Source organism: Balaenoptera physalus (assembly GCF_965194825.1).
Source record: "Balaenoptera physalus genome assembly, chromosome: 6".
Taxonomy (NCBI): Eukaryota; Metazoa; Chordata; class Mammalia; order Artiodactyla; family Balaenopteridae; genus Balaenoptera; species Balaenoptera physalus.
Genome location: NC_138885.1, coordinates 49,997,165 through 50,018,391, shown reverse-complemented (window position 1 = coordinate 50,018,391; position 21,227 = coordinate 49,997,165). Strand labels below are relative to the sequence as shown.

The 21,227-nt window shown below is 34.9% G+C and overlaps 1 protein-coding gene across 5 annotated transcripts in view; it reads right to left on the bottom strand.

Moving 5' to 3' along the window:
* KCNJ3 (potassium inwardly rectifying channel subfamily J member 3) overlaps window positions 1-21,227 on the bottom strand; it is a 621,683-nt gene that overhangs the window by 143,686 nt on the left and 456,770 nt on the right. For 3 of the 5 annotated variants that reach the window (XM_082465083.1, XM_082465082.1, XM_082465084.1), the window contains one exon: window positions 11,959-12,175. The exons of 1 other annotated variant lie outside the window; for it this stretch is intronic. In XM_082465083.1, coding sequence (XP_082321209.1) covers window positions 11,959-12,175 — 217 coding nt within the window. Of the gene's footprint in view, window positions 1-11,958; window positions 12,176-16,402; window positions 20,101-21,227 lie in introns of those variants that run through there. One more of the 5 variants, XM_082465085.1, reaches the window with a different exon arrangement.

The following is a 21,227-nucleotide window of genomic DNA, read 5'->3' as shown; positions in this document are numbered from 1 at the left end:
GGCAGATATGATTAAATGATCGGTTCAAATAAGGTACAATATTTTAACTAATATCTGTAGTACTGGTCTAGTAGAACCTGGAGTATAGGAGGGCACTCTGTAAAGGTTAGGTCCCTTCTTTAGTAAGGTTTTAGACACATTTAAAAGATAAGCAAAATTCAGCTTGTTAGACTGAATTTAAACAATAGTAAATAACTGAATAAAAAACAATAGACCATCAGTGTATTGCATAAGAGAGACATTGAAAGTTCAAGACCAAAGTCTGTCCTCGATTTTAGCAAATTGGCCTTAAAAACTTAAGACTCCGAAACGTTTTGATAAGGGATTATGGTGAGTCGCTACCATTTTGTAATTTACAGGCTATAAAATGTTAAAACCTTAACTAAATGAAGAGAATAATCCAAATAAGCTTAACAAACCTTTGCATTTAATGTACACAAATTAAAATGGAGGGTAATGAAGCATATTTGAAAAAAGCCACTGGGAGAAATGTAGTGCAAAGCAAAACCAGAAAGAAACAGATAACACATGTTAAAACATTTTTGGAACCGATAATGCTAATCTGAATAAATACACACATACAAAGAGGCTACATCATTTTCTCTCTGTATTCTCTAAGTAGTGCTGCCAAATACGGAAGGATTGGAGCCATTTCTGGGGAACTGCTGAATCAGGAGCATGAGTCAGAAAGTAAACCCTTAGCACCGAAAAAGTACTAAAAAAAAAGTGCTGGGAGCTTATACACAGACATACACTCAGTTCCTAAGGTCGAAACATTCTATAATCATCAAAGCACCCTGCGCTCTTCACTTCCCAAAGTTATCCCCTCATATTATGTGTATCTGGAAGAAAGTTTTCCTCTCATGGACTCAGATTTTACCTGTATCTAAATGTTGAGATATGCGACAGAGTTGGTACTACATGTGCCTAAATAGGGCTTTGAAAACTAACGTCAGGACATTTTCCAACTTAAATGACAAGAAATCTAAAATAAAAATAAAATTAAACAAAATAAAATTAAAAGCCTAAATTAAATTAAAAATTATTTACAGGTGTACGAAAAGTTTGCTTGACAGTAATTTAGGAAGACTAAGATGCTCTTTCATCAAAAGCCTTTAAGATCTAATCATCCCTCTGAAATAGTCTAGACATAACTCTTCTTTGAACTAGGCATCAGGAATAATCATAACTAGAGCTACTTTCAGGCTCATGAGTATACATTTGGCACAAGACATTCAGCAAATACACCCCACCTATAACCAGCACAATGTAGGTTACAAAGGTAAGTCATCCTTGGACAACAAAGAATTAATCGTCTTCCTTCCTCCCCTGCCCCATGCTGAGAGCTTCTCAATGTTGTAATGGCACTTTGTTACCATCATTAATAAATATTAAAATGCCACAGTTTATAAAATAACTTCATATATTTTTATTTTATTCAACATTCATTTTCAACTGCAACAATAACAACGGCAGCCATGACTTCCCACTTGAATTGCGGCTCTGAGCTCTCCTCTATGAGCTGAATGGGTCACTGATTTTAGCTCTTTTTCAAATAGCGCCTAGAACAAAGTAGTAACTAATCAAAGTGAAGCAATGCAAAGTGGGTCTAGAATCCTTATTTGTCAAGGTAAACTCACTCTATCTGTATCTCAAATCTTACTCACTCATTATCCATTTCCTATTAAAAGCATATTTCTCTTTAATCTCTGCAATCTCCACAATATTTACCCCAGGAAACAAAGCCCTCAAATAGTTTAGCTTTAATGACTAATAGCCAGCATTAGTCTTAGTGTAAAATTATGAAAAAAATTGTCCTTTTGAACTTTGCAGTAAGCATAATGATAATCCCTCTATGAAATGGTAAATACTTGCATGCAGTGTTCTGGTCAAATCCATGTGTAGTGATTTCAATGATCAGAATTCTCTCCAGCAGTGAGTGGCACTAACATCCTTGTTTGGTATTTATATTACATCTTCACACAATGTTCCACAATAGCTATCACATCTTGTTCTTCCTTATGATGATGAATAGCAATGCATTTTAATTCATACTCCTGATTTTCACCGTTTTCCACCCACATTAATTTGCATTTGGCTACATTGATCAGCACAGTCTGAATCGACACAAAGCTTCATCTCTTTAACAGTTAAATCAGTGAATTTGGGGTAAAGCAGATTGCTCTCCATAACGTGGGTGGGCTTCATCCACTCACTTGAAGCCTCAATAGAACAAAAAGAGTGTCCTTGCTGAACAACAGATAATTCTCCAGAAGAATGCTTTCGGACTTCATCTGCACTATCAGCTCTCCTGTGTATCAAGCCTGCTGGCCCACACTACAGATTTTGGACTCACCAGCCTCCATAATTGTATAAGCCAATTATTTATAATAAATATATACACATTCTAAAAAAAAAAAAGCTTCATCTCTGAAGACTTCAGAAATTTAAAGAGCTATGTTCTCTTTCATTTTTACCACATGCCAATATGCTAAATTAGTCCAAAATATTTTAGCTGAGTAGTTAATTCAATAAATATTAGTGGCTTTACTAGCTGAAATTGAGTAGTTCTCAAACGTTAATGTTCTTAATAAGAATCACCTGGGTGCCTATCACAAATGCAAATTTCCTGGTTCACAAACATCAGATATTTGAATACTGTAAATCTAGGCAAAGGCTCCAAAGTCAGCATTTTCATAAGCTTCCCACAGGATTCCAATGCAGGTAGTACCAGGACTTTACCTTGAAAATCTCTGAAAATTACTTAGTTAATGTCTAAACTATGAAGTTCCTTGTCACTGGACTACGCCACATCTTAACCAAAACTGCTTTCCCCAGTTACAATCCCCCTTGCTTACATTTAACAATTAGCTTGATTATCTACAAGGTTTGCTGACTTCTTTTATCATATCTGCCATAGGCAAGATTGTGACAAATATAGTGTCAACCCTCCCCAACTCACCTCATCCCCAGTAATTTACCCATACCACCCTCCAGCACAACAAATGAGAAACTTCATTCTAAAATGCGAAGGATTGTATTAGTTAAATATTCTATACAAGATAGTAGTGAAAATAATAGAGAAAATAACATGTGAAAATATTCTTTTTATGCATTTTTGAGGCTTCAATATTGAATGTGGAATGTGGAAAACAGTAGAGTAACTCCAATCATAAGTTTGAAAAGACTTAATCCATTACCAATGAAGCACACTTCTCCAATACATTGAAGCAGACATCTAGGAAGGCTTAACTAACATTCCTGACTGCTAAATTGGGTGACTAACCAACATTTCTGACTGCTAAGTTTGTTGACTAACCATCCCAGTTTGCTCAGAGTTCCTGGTTAAACAATGAAAGCCTCATGCCCCAGAAAACCTTTCAGTTTCAGGCCAATGGAGATAGTTGGTCATCCTACTTCATGCCTCAATATTTAGGCATTCATTTTTTAAAGTCCCTGGAAAAACGTCTATAACAGCCTATCAAAAGAAAACGATAAACTAGGATTTTATTTAGGAATTGTTCATAAAAAATTGCCTTATATTAAAAAAGACTCTATGGTTCTCAAAACTTTGAGTTTTATTTTGACTCAAATTATTGAAAAGGTATCTCTAAAAGAGAAAACAACCACAATTAAGAAATAATAAATATTAAAATATATATATAATCATAGATGTTACTTGGAGGAGGGTAGTTTGAGATTTCCCATATATAGCGATCCACGGGTCATGGACTTTTACTTGATAAGGTAAGTCTTCTGAAACACCAGCAATTACTTTAAAAGGTAATAGCAATCTGGGCAGGAATGGGGAAACCAGAGAGGTAAACGAGACATCCCTGATTTAGGTCCTGACTACAACAGATACAAGGAGCTCACAGGCTAATGATTCAGAACCTGCAATAAGGAAGGATGAAGAAAATTTCCAATGGTCAGGAGAGAGTTAGCTCATTTGCAGTAACACTAGGGGTTTGCCGATCACTATCTTCCGGAGGATCATTAAAGTGTAACGACTAATTACAACTATAAAGCTAAATATTGTAGGATCATTCATAGAGGAAAATTGTAGGCACATCTCAATTATTCACAAGCTGAGCTTCTGCTCTGTGATTTACTCATTAGGAAATTTCCAACTGTTTTTTCACTAGTCAGGAGAAGAGTCAGCGGCTTGTTCGTGCTGTTTTATTTATTTTTCTCAATTTATCTTTTTGTTTCTCTGGGTGTCTCAGCTTCTTCTAAGTAGCCTGCGGAACTTCAATGGGAAGGATCCTGGAGCACTTTTTCCCATTCTTGTTTAATTATAAGTAACTGTTTTGGAACCAGAGGCCTTTTTCATTACTTTCAACAGTCACATAGTTGCCTGAGTCAGACAATTTCATGCAGGACCCAATTATCTCTGGGCTGGCCTACTGTAATAGCTAACACCTGGTCTGTCTCTGGTCTCAGCCCCACTCAATCCGTCCTCCACCTGCAGCCAGAGGGATCTTTGAATCTTACAAATACGATCATGGCATTCTCCTGCTTCAAGTCCTTCAAGGGCTTTATCGCTTGTAGGATTAGGTTCAAACCATGCCTCATGGATAGGCTCATCTCCAGCCAATTCCCCTCCGCCTGTCCTCTACTCAGACCATACCAAATGATTTGACTCCTCTAACAAAGTGAATTCTCATTTGCTGTCCCTTGGGCCAGAACACCCAGCTCTCCTTACCCTCTGTATGACCTTCTCCTTCACCTTCCCTGTCCTCTGCCGGGGGGTGGGGGGCTTTTTCAGACTCCTTAAGAACAAATCCATCCGGGACCACTACTCTAGGCCTATACTGTAGTGTGACATAACATCTGTTTGAGCACATATTGCTAACACTCAGTTTAGCTCAACTTCTTTCTCCCTTTGGACTGTGGGCTTCCTCCTTAATCATCTTTGTACTGTCTTACACCTACTATAATACGGATAATCAACAAGAATTTGTTGATCAATTTCCTATAAGAAAACAATTTATGACTCAGAAAGCAAGCTAATAAAAAGAGAGCAACTCTATTAAAATCAGTTTAAAATAACAACAAACAGATGAGAAGTGTTTACTGATATCTACTACTTTCTGCAACCTATGATATACATTTAAAAAAAAAAATACAGCCTCAAAACAAAGTCCTCAGTCAATCTTGGCAGTTTACAGTTTATCTGGAGATGTAATAAAGCACATAAGAAATGAATGTGAAAAAATTATACATGTATATATAAAGAAATTATTTTAATAATAGTAGACAGACTACTAGGGACAGGGTTTTTCAAAGTAATGTGCTAATTTTACAAGCAATTTATGCAAGTAATAAATTGGAAGCAAAATGAGCAATAGTGACTGAGAATTCATGAAATAAAATTCATAGCCAATAGATACCATAATTTCAACCTTGCTAGTAATCAAAAAGAATAAAATAATGTCAAATAGACAAAAATGAAACCAATTATAATATCCATTGTTGGCAAGGGTATGAGGAAATAGGCACCTTCATAGCCAGTTGTAAATTGGTACCAACTTTCTGTATAGCAACCCTGAAATAGATATTAAAAACCAACAGATGTATACGTCCCTTTACCTAGGAATTCCATCTTTAAGAATTTATATAAAATAGTAAGGTTGGTGGTAAATAAATTTAAACTATGGACTATAGAGTATCTCATTAAAAAGGAAATGCCTAAAAATTCCAGACAAGAGATAGGTAATAAAAATTAAGATAGATACATAATTGGCCTACAATAAAGCCATTAAGATGAATGGTGTAGAACTGTAATTTGACATGAAAGAGGTTAAAAACATATTATACAATAAAGCAAGTTATAAAACAATACATGTAGCATAATATAACAATATATCTGAATATAGACACCTGAAAGGTTCATGACCAATACATTAATGGTATAGTAGCTGAAAATAAGAGTAAGGTTTTTATTTTGCATATTTGTATTTTTAAAATTTTTTCTATAATGAGCATGTATTTAATAGCCCCTTCATAGTAAAAAACAGTATTTTAAATAAGTGATTAAAGGAAAGCACATGGACTAAAGTGCCCAGGGAAGACTGAACAAATATGGCAGTTCTTATGCCATGTAAGAGAAGACAGAAATGCTATCCTAGGTGGTGAAAATGGTATTATCGCAGACATGGGAATCAACAGTGAGCCCCATTGTATGGACATTACATTAAGCAGGGCAGCCTAACTGTCTCAGGAAGGAACACATGCATTTTGACTGGCAGTCATCAGGGATTTTTGAGCACAGGTATATCATGATAGTAGTGTTGTAAGCATATTCACCAGGCGAACATTCAGTAGTGCACAATCTGCATGTAAGCAGATACTAAATCCATTCCCGAGACAACTACTGTGATTTAGAAGTACTATCATGTGAACTTTCAGAGGAAGAGTTGAATTACAGAGACACCACTAACAGAGAGCAGAAGCCAGGTACCTGCTCCCTTGGAGCATTTACAACTGCTGAACCTCTACCTGAAATCCCCTTCAAAGCAAAGGGATTCGTTTTACTCAGGATACTTTGCTTGGGCTTAAATGTCACCTTCTCATTGCAGCCTGCTCTGACTTCCCTACACTCCCAAACCCTCTTGCCTTGCTTTACTTTTTTTTCCATAGCACTTATTTTCTAACACTCTAAATGAGGCATTTCCTCATTTTGCTGTCTGATTTCCATATATGATTATAAATACCCACAAGAACAGGAATTGTGTCTTGTTAACTAATGTGTCCCCAGGGTCTAGAATACTGTTTAGCCTGTAATAGGTGCTCAACAGATATTGTGGAATGAACAACTTAATTGGATGTAAAAAAGAAAGAAAAGGGGAGGAGGTCTTCGACAAAAGAGCCATGATTAATAGGGACAAACTTTCCAGACGAGGATGTAATTTGAGGGTAAGATGATCACTTGGTATTTAGACAAGTTGACTCTGAATTAAAATAGTGACATCCAAGTGGACAAATGTCCTGGAAATTGATGGCATATATAAAGCCACAGCAGGTGAGAGATTTCATAGCTGGAGATAAAAGAAATAATGGACTTGTGCATACTTTGTGGGTTCATTTTTAAAAATCGAGTGTCTAGATTCAAGAGGAAAGAAGTCAAGGGCAGAGATCCAGGAAAAATTTATAAGAGGGAGCCATGCAGGGTATAAGGAACACCTGGAATATAAAAATTAGAAGAAACAGAAAAAGAGGGAGAGGTAGAATGTGGTGTCTCTGAATCCCAGAAAGAACCTTGAGTATAAAGGAATAAATAACCGGATTACGTTTTTCATGAAGAAAGACCTGGACATGTTTGAGAACAAAGAGAGTCAAAGGGATTTTAGGTATTAGGTATAGTAAGTCTTGGCGCTTGAGTCACAGGTAATAAACATGACGGTAAAGCAGGTGCTTTTGGAGAAGAATAAAGACATTTTCCTCACAGACACCAGCAAAGAAAAAGGGGAGACAACCATGAGAATAGGATAAAGAGAGTAAAAAAAAAATGTATACAAATTGAAGTGTCACATTCTTTTCGATAAACTAGGTGGAGAGTAGTAGGCCTAGGAAGGGATAGGACAGCTGGGACTGGGGGCATGGAAGGAGAGAAAAGGTCTAAAATAGATCCCATGGGGAGAGAGCCTGGGAGTGCAGAAAAGACAATTAAGAAGACTGCCAAATAGCAGCAGAGAGCAGATTGAAGTTTGAAAGCATCGAGTTCTAATGAGCCAAATCTGCAATGCTGTTTGCCTCTAGCAGTGCTCTCCCCCCTGGGAGAATCAGCAAAGAGAGCAACAGTTAGAGGTAACCTATGTTTAGAAATTTGCTACGTGAGCCAAGAAGCAAAGGTTATTCATGAAGAGGCAAATGCTGTGTTCCTTGTTGGAAGTGAAAGTCCAACTCATTTGAAGCTAAGAAGGCAACAATCCCTGAACCTCATCACTGAGGAGTATTGCCAAGGAAGTGGGGAAAGTAATTATTGCTAGTCCTGAGCTGGAAGCTGAAACTTTCAAGGAAATGAGAAAGCTTCTAATTTTTCATCCCCCTCCTCAACACCACTATCACTCCCGCTGAGACTACAGGAAGGGAAGAAGCAAAAACTAAATGAGATCAGAAGATTCTCATCAGAGGACCGCAGCAAAGTGAGCAATTATGTGCCTGTCTTGGGGGCTGGGGACCGTGTGGGTAGTACTGTTAATACGAAAAAGTGGTAACAGTCTAAAATTTTATGCATTCCCTAGGCATTGGGGTCACTGGGTTTTAAATAAACTACATGCAATCCACTAGGGGAAAACATGTGTGTTTTATTTTGTTATATAGAGTTTGAGATTACTAAATTATTACTCTAGCATGTAAATGCAGGCTTTGCTTTTGAATCGAATCCCAGCAGTCGCTGTTGATGCGATGCAATCATCTGTAGTGCAGAGGTGCACCCACACCCCACCCCCGACCTCTCGGACTTCTCCTCACCCCACTCTCCACATTGTTCACTCTGCTCCAACCACCACTGCCTTCTTTTAGTTCCTGGAATCAATCAGGCTGGTTCCGGACTCAGGACCCTTGTACCAGCTGTTTCTCAGCCTCTGCTGTGTTCTCCCTCCAGACAGGCCCAGGAGGTCCTTCTCGACAGGCAGGTCTCCGCTTAGGTGTCACCTTCTCAGAGAGACCTTTCCTAACCGTCAACCTAAGCCTGGGATGCACTCTTTGTTCCATAACCTTGTTTTGTTTTGGTTTTTATTCCTGACACATTATTATGTGATAATACCTTGTTTATTTATTTTTTTGTTTTGTTTCGCAGTTTTCCTCCTCCAGTTAGAATATAACTTTCATAAGGATAGGGATTCTGCCTGTCTTGGTCACCACTATATTGCCAGTATTTCAAATATTTCCAGGCACACAGCATACATTCAATTACTTGTCTAGTGAATGAATGAACGATAAAAAAAACTTGGTGTTTTAATGTTAAATATGATGATGGAAAGTTACATTGTTGAGTAAACATTTAGTCACAAGCCTGTATAACAAAAAACACTGGAGCTAAAATGGTATTATTGATGTCTCAAAACATCACAAAAGATCATATTTGTCTTATTCCAAGCAATAAGTATTATGAGAAAGTATTGTGAATGGGAAGATAAAGGAGGAAACATCCTGAAAAATGAATCTAAATAAATCTCAGTATAACTTTAAATGATCATATGGACATAAGAATGTTTATGTTATTTTTACCAGACTCAGGGAGGTCAGAAAATATAGACAGATTTTTCAGAGTTTGAAAAATGTGTGATTTAATCAGTTAGGGCATATACACAAACAAAATGTCAGATAAATTTTCCACAAAATAAATTCTAAAAATTATGAGTAATGTTTTTGCTGTTATTCTTGCTATATTAAATCTAGAAAACAGGCTTAGTTAAGAGGTTAAGAGGAGGCAGGCTTTAATCTTTTCTCCATAAAAGGCAATCTCTAAATAAGAAATTCAGTCTCCAGTCAAGTTTTCACATTTTCTGTGGAAAATAGTCTCTGCCAGTTCATAATTTTTAAAAAAAAGGGGGGGTGGGGAGAGGGCAGAAAATGGTAAAATGAAATCTACAGTCCTAATGAATAATTTAATGTTACGAACTCCAAATGACTTTATGTAGAATATCATTTACTAACCATGATCCTCTGAAATCTGAGGAAGACACATCAGTTAAGTCAAGAATACATAGGTGTATTTTAAAAACAACCTGATTCCATATTCCCTTAAAATGCCTATGTAGAAGTCAAAAATCAAAAAAATAAATAATGAATAAGGAAGCCTCAGACAAATCCAAATTGAGAAACATTCTACAAAATACCTGGCCTGTACTGTTCAAGTACATCAAGGTCAAGAACACAAAGTAAGGCTGAGGAACTATTTCATCATGAGACTGAGAAGACAGGTAAACAAATGAGGGCATAATCCTTAAATTGATGTTGAACCAGGAAAAAAGGGCTAAGATGGAAATTACTGAGAAGACAAGTAAACAAATGAGGGCATAATCCTTAAATTGACGTTGAACCAGGAAAAAAGGGCTAAGATGGAAACTACTAGGACAACTGATAAAATGTGAAGGTAGACTATGAGCTAAATAATAGCACTGTATCATTGTTTAATAGCCTGATTTTTTCTTAATTGCACTGTGATTTTATAGAAAAATTTTCTCATTCTTAAGAAATACACACTAACCAGAGATAAGTAGGAAAAATGGTTGGATGGATGGATAGATAGATAGATAGATAGATTGATAGATAGAACTAGTGAAAGATTTCTAAGACTGTCAAGTGAAACAGAAACTTCACTCGTGGCAGTGATTAGAATAATAATAAGCAATTAATAAACTATAACCAGCTGTGTCAAAGATAGAACCATATGCTATAAAAATAAATCAGTAAAAACATCTGCTGTTTAAGCTCTAACAATATATTATTACTTCAATAAACGAGACAAATAAAAACTAAAATTTAAATGTAAAGATTTCTTGAACTAGAAGCCTTTATAAATTGGCTTCATTATTTATCAATATATGATATTTTAGAAATATACTATGACATCAATTCAATTTTAAGTTAAAAAACTGGAGAATTTAAACCATGAAATTGTCCACAGAAATCAAATCCCAGATATAGATTGATGAATTAAGTCTTTACTCACTGTCTTCAAAACTCTTAAATTTTAAAGTGAAGCACTAATGATAATAAAATAATAGTAATACAACAGGTAGCTTCAAGGTGGTTATTATATCATTCTCCTTTTAGAGAGATGGGAAAAAAGTTTACGGAGATTAAGTATCTTGCCCAAATTTCAAATCGGTGTTATGTAACAGATGTATAAGATTACAATGGCTTGCCTCCCCCTACTCCTTGGACAAAGCTTTATATCAAGGTGGGAGATTCTTTCATTATGTAACGTCTCCCACCTTGATATAAGGCTTGAATGTATCTATGCTATTGCCGATGTTACTTTCAATGCCATAGTTTTTACATAATAACTAGCACTTTAATATTATTAGAATGATATTGGTAGAAAAAAATTAAAAGCTAAAGTATTTCTTGCTTTCTCACTACTTGTAGCAAGGGTAAAACTCAAGATAGATAGATATAATTATGTAAATATTCCATTATTAGTCTCAAGCATCCAGCAGGTTCCAAACCAACTGGCAATGCTTAGGCCCCAAATAATATACTCTGATTTATTGTTTCTTTCCTTTGCCAACCTTATTCTCCTCAGAGAGTAGCAAACTGTGGGTATTGCAGCATAGCAACGCTATATCACATCCTAAGAAGTAACATACTGCACATAGCTATACCAAAGCCGAAAAAGAAGAAAATTTCTTTTCAAAATATTTTTGGTCAAGGTTCAGCTGGGGAAATCTACTGACCCACTTTGAAATTAAAATGCTACTTTAGTGTGGCTCGCGCCCGCGTGCGCGCACACACACACACACACACACACACACAGGGAATTTTCCACTGAGGTTGCATATAGTAGCATATCAAAGCTCTATCAATGACACCCGAATCACCATCCCTAAGGCAAGAATATGCATGCTGAGTTCAGGCTGCTCACTAATTACCCTGAATTTATTTTAACCTTAAATCTTTTAAAAAATATATGATTATAGGAAATCCAAGTCTGCAGTTAAACTAGAACATCATAATCATTTCTAGGAGTCATCTCAGTTTCCTTTTCTTTTTTTTTTTTTTGCAGTAAGTATTTCTGAGTTAACATTACAAATGCAATCATCACAACAGTAAATCTTCATTTTCAAAGAAGTATCAACTTAATGTTACAAAGAAATAACAGACAAGTCATTACTTTCATTATTGCGAGCTGAGACATTTAGCCCAAACCATGATAGGTATTGTTCATATAATATAATGTTATTACGGAATAAAGAAACTTCATGACATATCTATGTTTTTACTCACCAGTTGTTTCCACAATGCCTTCTAGGATGACGACAATCTCGAATTGTTCACTTTGCATGCTTCGCTGGGATAGGTCATAAAAGGGGCTTTTGGCATCAATCACGTGGCAAATCGTGAGGGGGGAAACAAGAAAAAGTTGATCTGCCCCTGTACTAAAACCTACATCCAGTTCAAGTTGATCAAGGGGAAGGAACTCACCCTCAGGTGTCTGCCGAGACTAGACAAGCACACAGAAAAAGAGAAGAAATCACCACTTGTACTGAAATTTGCAAGGCAGCCCAACAGTAATTTACATCATTGCCAACATTCTGCACTATCAATCATCTGCAACAAAATCCAAACAAATCATTATGCAGCTATGTTCTAGCAAATGGGCCGAAATCCCACATAGCTCATGTGGAACATACATGCATTATTTATAATACACGACTTACTATAATTACCAGTCCCTAACTCATGAGCTTTGGAGAAATGCCTGGTCCAACAATGGCTGTTAACACAAACTGTGGAACTAAGTGTATATGTGCTACTGCTTGACATAAATCACTAAATGATAATGCACTATACGCCAGATGTTTTTTCCTCCCAAAGCAAATAAGTAGGCAATTCTTACAGAGTTTGTTAAAGCTAAAAAAGGTTGATCATAATTTAAAAACAGATTTATTGCATTATTACAAAGCAAACATAATAATTTATTTTTCCAGGACCTTTGAAAAGTAACAAATAGATAGAAACTACAATAGAATAGTGAAGATGTTATCATATTGAATAATGTTATGTACACAACAGCTCACATAATAAAAATAAAGGCAGATGCTGTTAACTGGTGGCTTTCAAACTGCTAGTAATAAACTGCATTAAAGTTATTTCTCTATTTATTTTATGAATTGTAAAATTAGTGAAAATTTGTGCTCAACTGAATTTCTTTAAATTAAAATGCAGTTTAAAAAATCTGTATTAGACAAACTTGTAGTTTACTAAAACTTTCATATGGTAGTGGCACTCAGTATCAGTATAAATCACTGTAAAGCTTAATTCAACAAACTGCTTGCATGCTAAAAAAAATTAAATGTGATTATTAACAATTAGCAAACCATGAAAATAAACTTATCTTTCTTTTCTATTCATTTTTCATATATGTTACTTATAAGGATCACGATAAGCAAATATTCAAGTTTATATGATGATGCTGGTAAAATAAAAGCTGGGTTAATAAAATCAGGGTGGAGTGAGGCTTGCTGCTGGTTGAATGGGGTTTGGAAGAATCCAATATATTTTAAGAGACTCTTTGCAAAGCAAATTTAATAAACAAAACAGACTCTGCAACACTGGTCTGTCCAATGAATCGGTAGATTGAAGACAAAATCCTTACTTTCAGAGTTCCCGGAAAGACACTGGCTTTGTAAACGAGCCTGAAAACACTGAAAAATATGGTTTAGTAAGCTGTCCTCCACAGCAAAACAAAACCAAGAGTTCCAAGTTGGTGGCAAATTGTTACCGCAGCAATTGCAGAGTCTCAAAAGCAGAACTAGTCAATTAGAGAGGCTACTTTGTAATTAGTGATACTCAGGAGTTTTATTTGTGTAGAAAAAAAGTCCAATGAAAATATTGAGACTATTTTTCTTCTCTGCCTTATTACTAGTTGATTAAAAATTTAAAAAAAAGAAGAAAATGATTACTGACAAGAAAAAAAAAAAAAAAACATGGAAAAACCTGATGGTGCAAAAATAAAAACAGCAGCTCTAACAACCAATGTTGGAGAAAACTAGTCATCTCTAAGCCAGTAGAATTCATTTATCTTTCTATATATATTCTCAAATTGGTAAAATACAGATGAGACCAGCATCTTTGCAAATACACAGTTGTATAACATGTATTGATTAATGTAACAAAATAAAAGTCAAACACAAAACAAAAATAAATAAAAACAAAAATCCTGGGTCATTGTTCTCTCACCTACTAAGAAACAGGTGCTATATAAACACAAGGTGGTATTCTGACATTTATAATTAATGATCAGAATTTGGGTCATTTTACCAACTATTCTAAGCTCTGCTTTTTCTGCATGAAATAAAAATATTCAAAAACATAATTTTTAAACTCAGTTCCCCATTTATTTTAAAATAATTTCCCCCAAAGAAGATATATTTTTCTAATTTTTATATACGTACACCAAGGCTAAAATTCATCTCCCTTACTTATATATTTGTTATTTATACTTGCACCTCATTCTTAGAATAGCCTTTAGCTTCTATATCCTCTGCTCATTCAATAACCCATGAAAAGAAGTGGCCTAGAAACAGATAGGCTATCAGGAGAATGCCAACCTAGAATAAGAAATATTTTATTTTTAGCAAAGCAGTTAATTCATATGTAGGTAATTTAGAGTTAAATATGCATGAATCTGTTCCATTAACGTCCATAACGTTCCAGACTCCACGTTATCTTCCGATTTTAAAAATGCATTCCATATACTCAAAATTATGCCTATACCTCTTCCCAAATGCTTTATATCCTATCCAAGTCTTGGCAGAAACAAAGTTGACAACTGCACCTATTTTGTGATACTATGGGGAAAGCAATACTTCATTTCTTTGAAAGATGTTTTCCACACTTACATCTTTTTCCGATAAGTGAAATTCCCTACATATTCCCTGATAATTATTTTCCAGTGGATAAATTTAATCTTACTTTAAATGACTCTGAGGTACTACATATATCCACAATCTTATCTTTCACTTCTTCTTCCTTTTTGTTAGCCCAACAGATATTTCAACTATCAATATGCTTACCTACCTGATTTTTGTTTGCTTCTCTGACTCTGTAATAGACTGGGAAGCCTATTACTCACTGTGAGTTAAAGAGAAAGCTTTTCTGTTTAGAGGAGTAAAGGGTGTTTGGCAGGTGCCTGGAGCACTGGAATTGTTTGAAGTCTGAGCTCCTGGGCAGAGCAAGGTTATCTTATCAATACTCAGCCAAACAAATACGATGTTCCAGAACCTGACATATATCTACCAAATACACTTGCAGAAGCATGCACATTCTACTCTAGGTTTACAAGGAATTCCAATCTAGACTTTTCTAATTCTGGGGCAATTCCAGAGATTTTTCTGGAACAAGGGGGGAAAAGAAGCCTATGTTAGTTATAGTCTCTCAACTTGTGTAAGTGGAGTGTAAGTGGAGTGTAAGTGGAGTTTGTTCAAGGAACTGTAACACATACATAAAAGATACAAAGGAAAAAGAGGAGTTACGGATGTGCCTTTATAAAATTAAACTGTGATCTGTACCTTGAGTATGTAATAAATCAGTAGCAACGATATTTCATCCATTTCTAGTTCTCTTATTTAGATACCAATTACCATATTTCACCCAGAAATTTTGATAATAGGCAGAAAAAAATGTAGTTAAAAACCAATTTAATCTTTATTTATTATGTCATCTTAAGAATTATGATAAAAGAAGAAATCTTTCATTAGTAGAGCAGTTTGCCCCTGGTCTACATTATCTCTTCTGGTTCTATAAGCCTCCTAATTCCAAAAGGGAACACAGAGCCATGATCTTTTCCTGGATAATACGTAAATAGATACGGTCGAGATCAACAACAATTCTAAACAATTGTTTAAGGTGAAGAGTGATGCAATAAATTATTAAAATTTCTAAGGTTGACTTTACTTGATGAAATAATCATTTAGAATCTTGAAACTATTGAATAAATAAGTGGGGAAAAGGCGGAAGGGAAAACAGTTCATGGAAAATTGGTAATTCTTAAAAATTTAGAACATAATTTGAAAACACTGGCACTTGAGAATAACTTAACATACAACTTTTATTATCAATTGTATGAAATATTTTGGGGAAGGAAATAAAGATTTTTCTGCCATTTTAAAGACTTTCTGGTCGGTTGCATTATAGTAAATTCTGAGAGTTAAGACAAAAATCAAGGAATTCTAAGGCATAAAGTTTGTTTAAATTTATTGTCCAAAAACATTATAAGTAGAACCTCCTGGATTTTTTGAAATGATTGTGTGCAATTTAGATTTTGGCAATAATTTCTAAGTTATTCTTTGTAATAAAAATATTGCTATTGAAATGTAGTATTTCTATTACACACACTTTAATTATATGCCACATGGATATATGTCTAGAACTTAAGGTTTGTGCCTCATTTTATAGTCACATGTACTAATTTCAAAGAAGCAGCTAATGTCAAATGACTTTGAACTCCCTTAGAGTCCATAAAGGCCTGCAAGATAATAAATTACAACTTCTGACTACAGGTGGAAAAGGAATCAAAAGTCACAGATGCCTGGAAGGGATTATTATCATCATGTACTTTACAGACAAATAGCTTTGTTATTACAGATAAAGGACTGTAGCGTATGTATCCAAAGACAAAGACACACACACACACACACACACACACACACACACACACACACACACACACACACACACACACACACACACACACACCCCGCTCTGGGATACACATTTAGAACTGCCCTTGGCATAAGTAGATCCACATTTCGCTATCCTCCTTCTGGGAGATTTGTGATCAGTTGCCCACATTCATTCAGCAGGGACACACTTCACCAATACAATCAATCTCTTTGCTGCTTTTCTCCCATCTCTCCAACCCATTACTGTGTTCTAATTATAGCCATTGTGCTCTTTCCTAGCTCGGAGGGAAGCTAGGGGAATTTTGAAAAAAAAAAAAATTAATCTCTAACATCTGACTTGAGATGTACTTCCATAATATTCTAAGGCGTGATCCACTCCCCACCACTTTTCACACGTACCTACTGGAAGAGGTAATGAGGGCCAGTGGTCCAGAAAGGAAAAGAAGGAAAATGTAGTTGAAGACAGAGAGGGCAGCCCTTCTTGCCTACCACTTCCCCACCATTTTATCTGTAATGTCACTTCTCCTCTTTAAATGTGCAATGTGTGTGTGTGTGTGTGTGCGTGTGTTGAATATATGCTGAAGTCAGAAAGAAAATTACATGCAAGGAGGTCAGAGTACTATGTGGAATCTAAAATTTGGAAATGAGCCAAAAGCAGGTACCAGGATAAAGAACAACAATGCCTTGTGACTCAAAGCATTTCTGGCAATGATTTTGGGACTCAGACCAAAATTAAAGTCAGGCAGAAGAAAGTGTGGACCTAGAATTTCATCTGGACTTTCTACAGTTGTACATTTCTTTTGACTTCTTATAAATTTATTTATTTATTTTTGGCTGCTTTGGGTCTTCGTTGCTGTGCGCGGGCTTTCTCTAGTTGCGGCGAGCGAGGGCTACTCCTCGGTGCGGTGCGCAGGCTTCTCGTTGCGGTGGCTTCTCTTGTTGCGGAGCACGGGCTCTAGACACGCAGACTTCAGTAGTTGAGGCACACGGGCTCAGTAATTGTGGCTCGTGGGCTCTAGAGTGCAGGCTCAGTAGTTGTGGCACATGGGCTTAGTTGCTCTGCGGCATGTGGGGTCTTCCTGGACCAGGGCTCGAACCTGTGTCCCCTGCATTGGCAGGAGGATTCTTAACCACTGTGCCCCCAGGGAACTCCCCTCTTTTGACTCCTTAAGTTTGAAATTCCATCAATCCTCAGGTAGAAAAAAATATGACCAACGTCAAGCCTAAAATAAAGATTTTTAATGCTAAGCCAATTATCCCATAAAAATATGTTCACTTTTATGAAAAGAAAGTAACTTATAGATGGAATGTAATTTATCTTGTAATAAATTTCGTGAGGCTTCTGTACCATTTAAATGAAAGAGCAGCTTTATAATTCCTTGAGGACTTTTTATGGAATTTATAATAACTGTGGACAGGATTTGCAACCCTACTTGCACATTCCCCTCCTACTCACCAAACACCCTCAAATCCACCATGTGCTTTTTCCTGCTTCTCTTCATCATTTGTTCTTACCTACTACTGTTTATTTTTGGGTCTTTATGTCCTTATTTCTGTTCACACTGTATTCCCCTGAGCACAAGCCACCCTGTCTTTTTCAGGAACCATATGAAAAATAAAAAACAAAACAAACAAAACCACATATTACTACTATTTAAAAGAAGAATAGTAATCACAGTCTTTAAAAAGAACCCAAGTTCTATACCTATTACAGAATTATTGTACTTGTGTCAGAGAAAGCAAAGCTAGACTACATAGAAACTGTACTTTTTTTTTTTTAAAGACATAATAAACCCACCTAAAAAAACTCACTGACCATTATAAGATCTAAGCCCCAAGAGTTCTGGGGTACTCAGTCTTAGACTCCTTGAATCTTTTTACTAACCACTTGTATGATGTTCAGAAGAAGAGTTTTTTAATAGATATTCACTTGTGAATTAATTTTTTCAAGGAGATAACTAATGATCTCAAGATTAAAACGAAGTGCAAATTGACCAAGACCAATTGGAGAGAAGAGTCAGTCATACAAAATAGGGTCATATAGAGTCAAACCCATAATTGCATTAAAGTGCAAGGTATGGAATGAAGACAAACTAATAAATATATGAAAAAAATCAGGAATCAAGTGGTCCAGGAATCACTGTGGTGAAAAGATTAACAAAATATTAAGGTATATGAAGGGAATGACGAGCTTGTTAGTTTTGCAGATGAAATTTTGGTTTTTATTGCATCTGCACTGGATCACATTCATATGAGGAAACTAGATAGCATCCAATTTTGAGTATCCATATAAATGGAGAATAGAAAAGATGAGTATAAAAATAATGTATGTGATATATTAGAAGATAACTGGGCATCATTACTTTTCATTAGGTAAAAGTTAAGGGTTGCATAGCTGACATCCTAGGAAAGGAAGACGATGACTATATGCCATGAATAAAAATATGAAGATATAAAATTATACTTCTATGAGAAAAATTTATCCTTACCTCTTAATTTCAAAATATGGATCTAACAATAATTGATTTTATGTTTACTTTATGTAAATAAGGTTTGACTGAGTGTCTACATATATATATACACACACATATGTATACATGTAACTGTGATGGCTTCTGGATAATAAGTGTGCAAATTCTTGAATAATGTATCAAAAAGTTTAAATCTTTCCCTAATAAGATGGAAATCTAGGCCAGTCAACCATTAGTATTAGATTTGTAGGAAGGAGTGAGATTTCCAAATCCTTTAAACCCAACACTGAATTACAGGGTCCAATGTATCAACCATTAGTCTCAACTCCTTAATCCAGGCATTTTTATTAAAATTTTAAACTGGATGTTATATTAACTTAACATGACCATGCTATTCATTAGTTCCTATATTTTAGGTTAAAAAAAAGACAACTAAAATAAATTGAAAATTCAAATAAAACATCAACATGGGGATGAAAAGAGGAAAAGAGAAAGAACATTCATCTTAAAAGAGCTTTCTATAGTTGTATTCATAATAACGTTATAAATTTTAAAGAATAACTTCCAATTATATTCTTAAATTTTTATGTAATCTGCTTTCTTTTTTTTCTAAGTAGAAAAAGGACTGATCGCTCCAGGCATTAAGTTGGAAAATCTATAATTAAATATTGAAATAAATTTCAGTATTTGCAAGCTTGGAAGACAGGAATAGAGTTGAAATAAAATTTGCTTTCATATAAGTTAACAACAATTAAAAATTAGAGAAGTTATAAGAGAAAAACTTCCATCAAGACACAGAATTCAAAAAAAAAAGAAAATGCACAGAAAACTTCACAGTAGCAAGGATTAGAAAGCCATATGCATGTTCTTACTTTCTATTCTTTATAAGAATAGAAGTGCTTTAAATCATCAAATATAATTCTTATATTAATACTGATAAATAAGCTTTTATTCAGCAAATAAGAAAACAGCAATAGAAAAATATAAATGAAATTAAATTAGGTAATAGGAAGAACTCATATAGACTCTAATTACTATTATTAAATATTATGGTTTTGTTGCCTTAAAATTCTATGTATTTCTCTGTATTAAAGATACATAAATTTTACATTTAAAATGTCAAACATGGGTTAAGAGAAGAAGCTGAATATGTGTAATAATATTTAGTAAGGATGTATAAGACCAATATCAAAATATTACTGCTTTAAGATCTTGGTATAGCTTCTCTTTAAAAATCTAGTTGGCTGTTTTGGGTCACTTCATCTCAGTCCCTAAAAGAAAATGAGAGTCATTTATTAAAGGCAAATCTTCCCTCTAATTTTGCTGAATGTTATTAGTTTCTTAATAAAACATAGCTCCTTTTAAATGAAGTCTAAGGAAATGACAAGAGCTATGAGAATTCATTTTAATCACCATGGCTACAGGACAAATCAACTTCAAGCAAACTCCAGTAACTGGTTGGATGAAGAGCTGCCACTGATCAACCCTCTCCCCTCACAAAAAAAGCAGGACAGAATTTCACCATACTTTTGTTTAAATATAAATTGACTCCACATGCCAATTTTTTTACTTTTAGCACTGACATCTTCCCAACAAATCAAAAGTAAAGAATTTTATAAGAACATTATACATATTGTTTTAATTAGATGTTTTTATCACCTTGTGTTAATATAGCACCTTGCTCCAAGTTTGCCAACAATGGAAATCTTTTTTTTGTTTGATCAGGACACTCCTTGTGGTATATGTGGTACTTGCATAAAAATCACTATCAGTGTCCTGAACCAGTGTAGACACTGGGTGCTTCAGATTCACTACAACTTTGTAAAAAAACAAAAACAAAAAACAAAACCTACTATGTAGATTAATTCTAATTATTTCTGACTATTAAAATAAAATTTGATAGTCTAAAAACATCTAAATATGTTTCCTCAAAAAGATATTTGTTTTAATAAATGTATCTATATGTTTGAAAAACTAGAGAACAGCAATAACTGACCTTTAAAGTCTAATTTTAAGTTTCCAATACACCAATCAAGATGATAAACTACTCCTCAGTAAAAATCTCAAAGTGACACATGAACATGGATTCCACGCCAGAGACTTTTGCACTACATTTACAAAGTGTTGCTGGTAGGCCTAACCTAAAAAGAGAGGTTATATATCTTGTTCTATTCATAGAAATAGGCACATACAACAAACACCCCTGCAACAAACATGTCTACAACATGTTTAGCCTGATCCAAACAACTCCGTTCAAATGTGGTCCATAGCATGATATACAAAGTTAAATTAAAAAAAAAAAAAAAAATTACATGCAGCCCATTGGAGTTAATTATAAAGAATATGATCTATTCAAATTATTTATTCACAATTATCTTAATTAACATATACAGCAGAA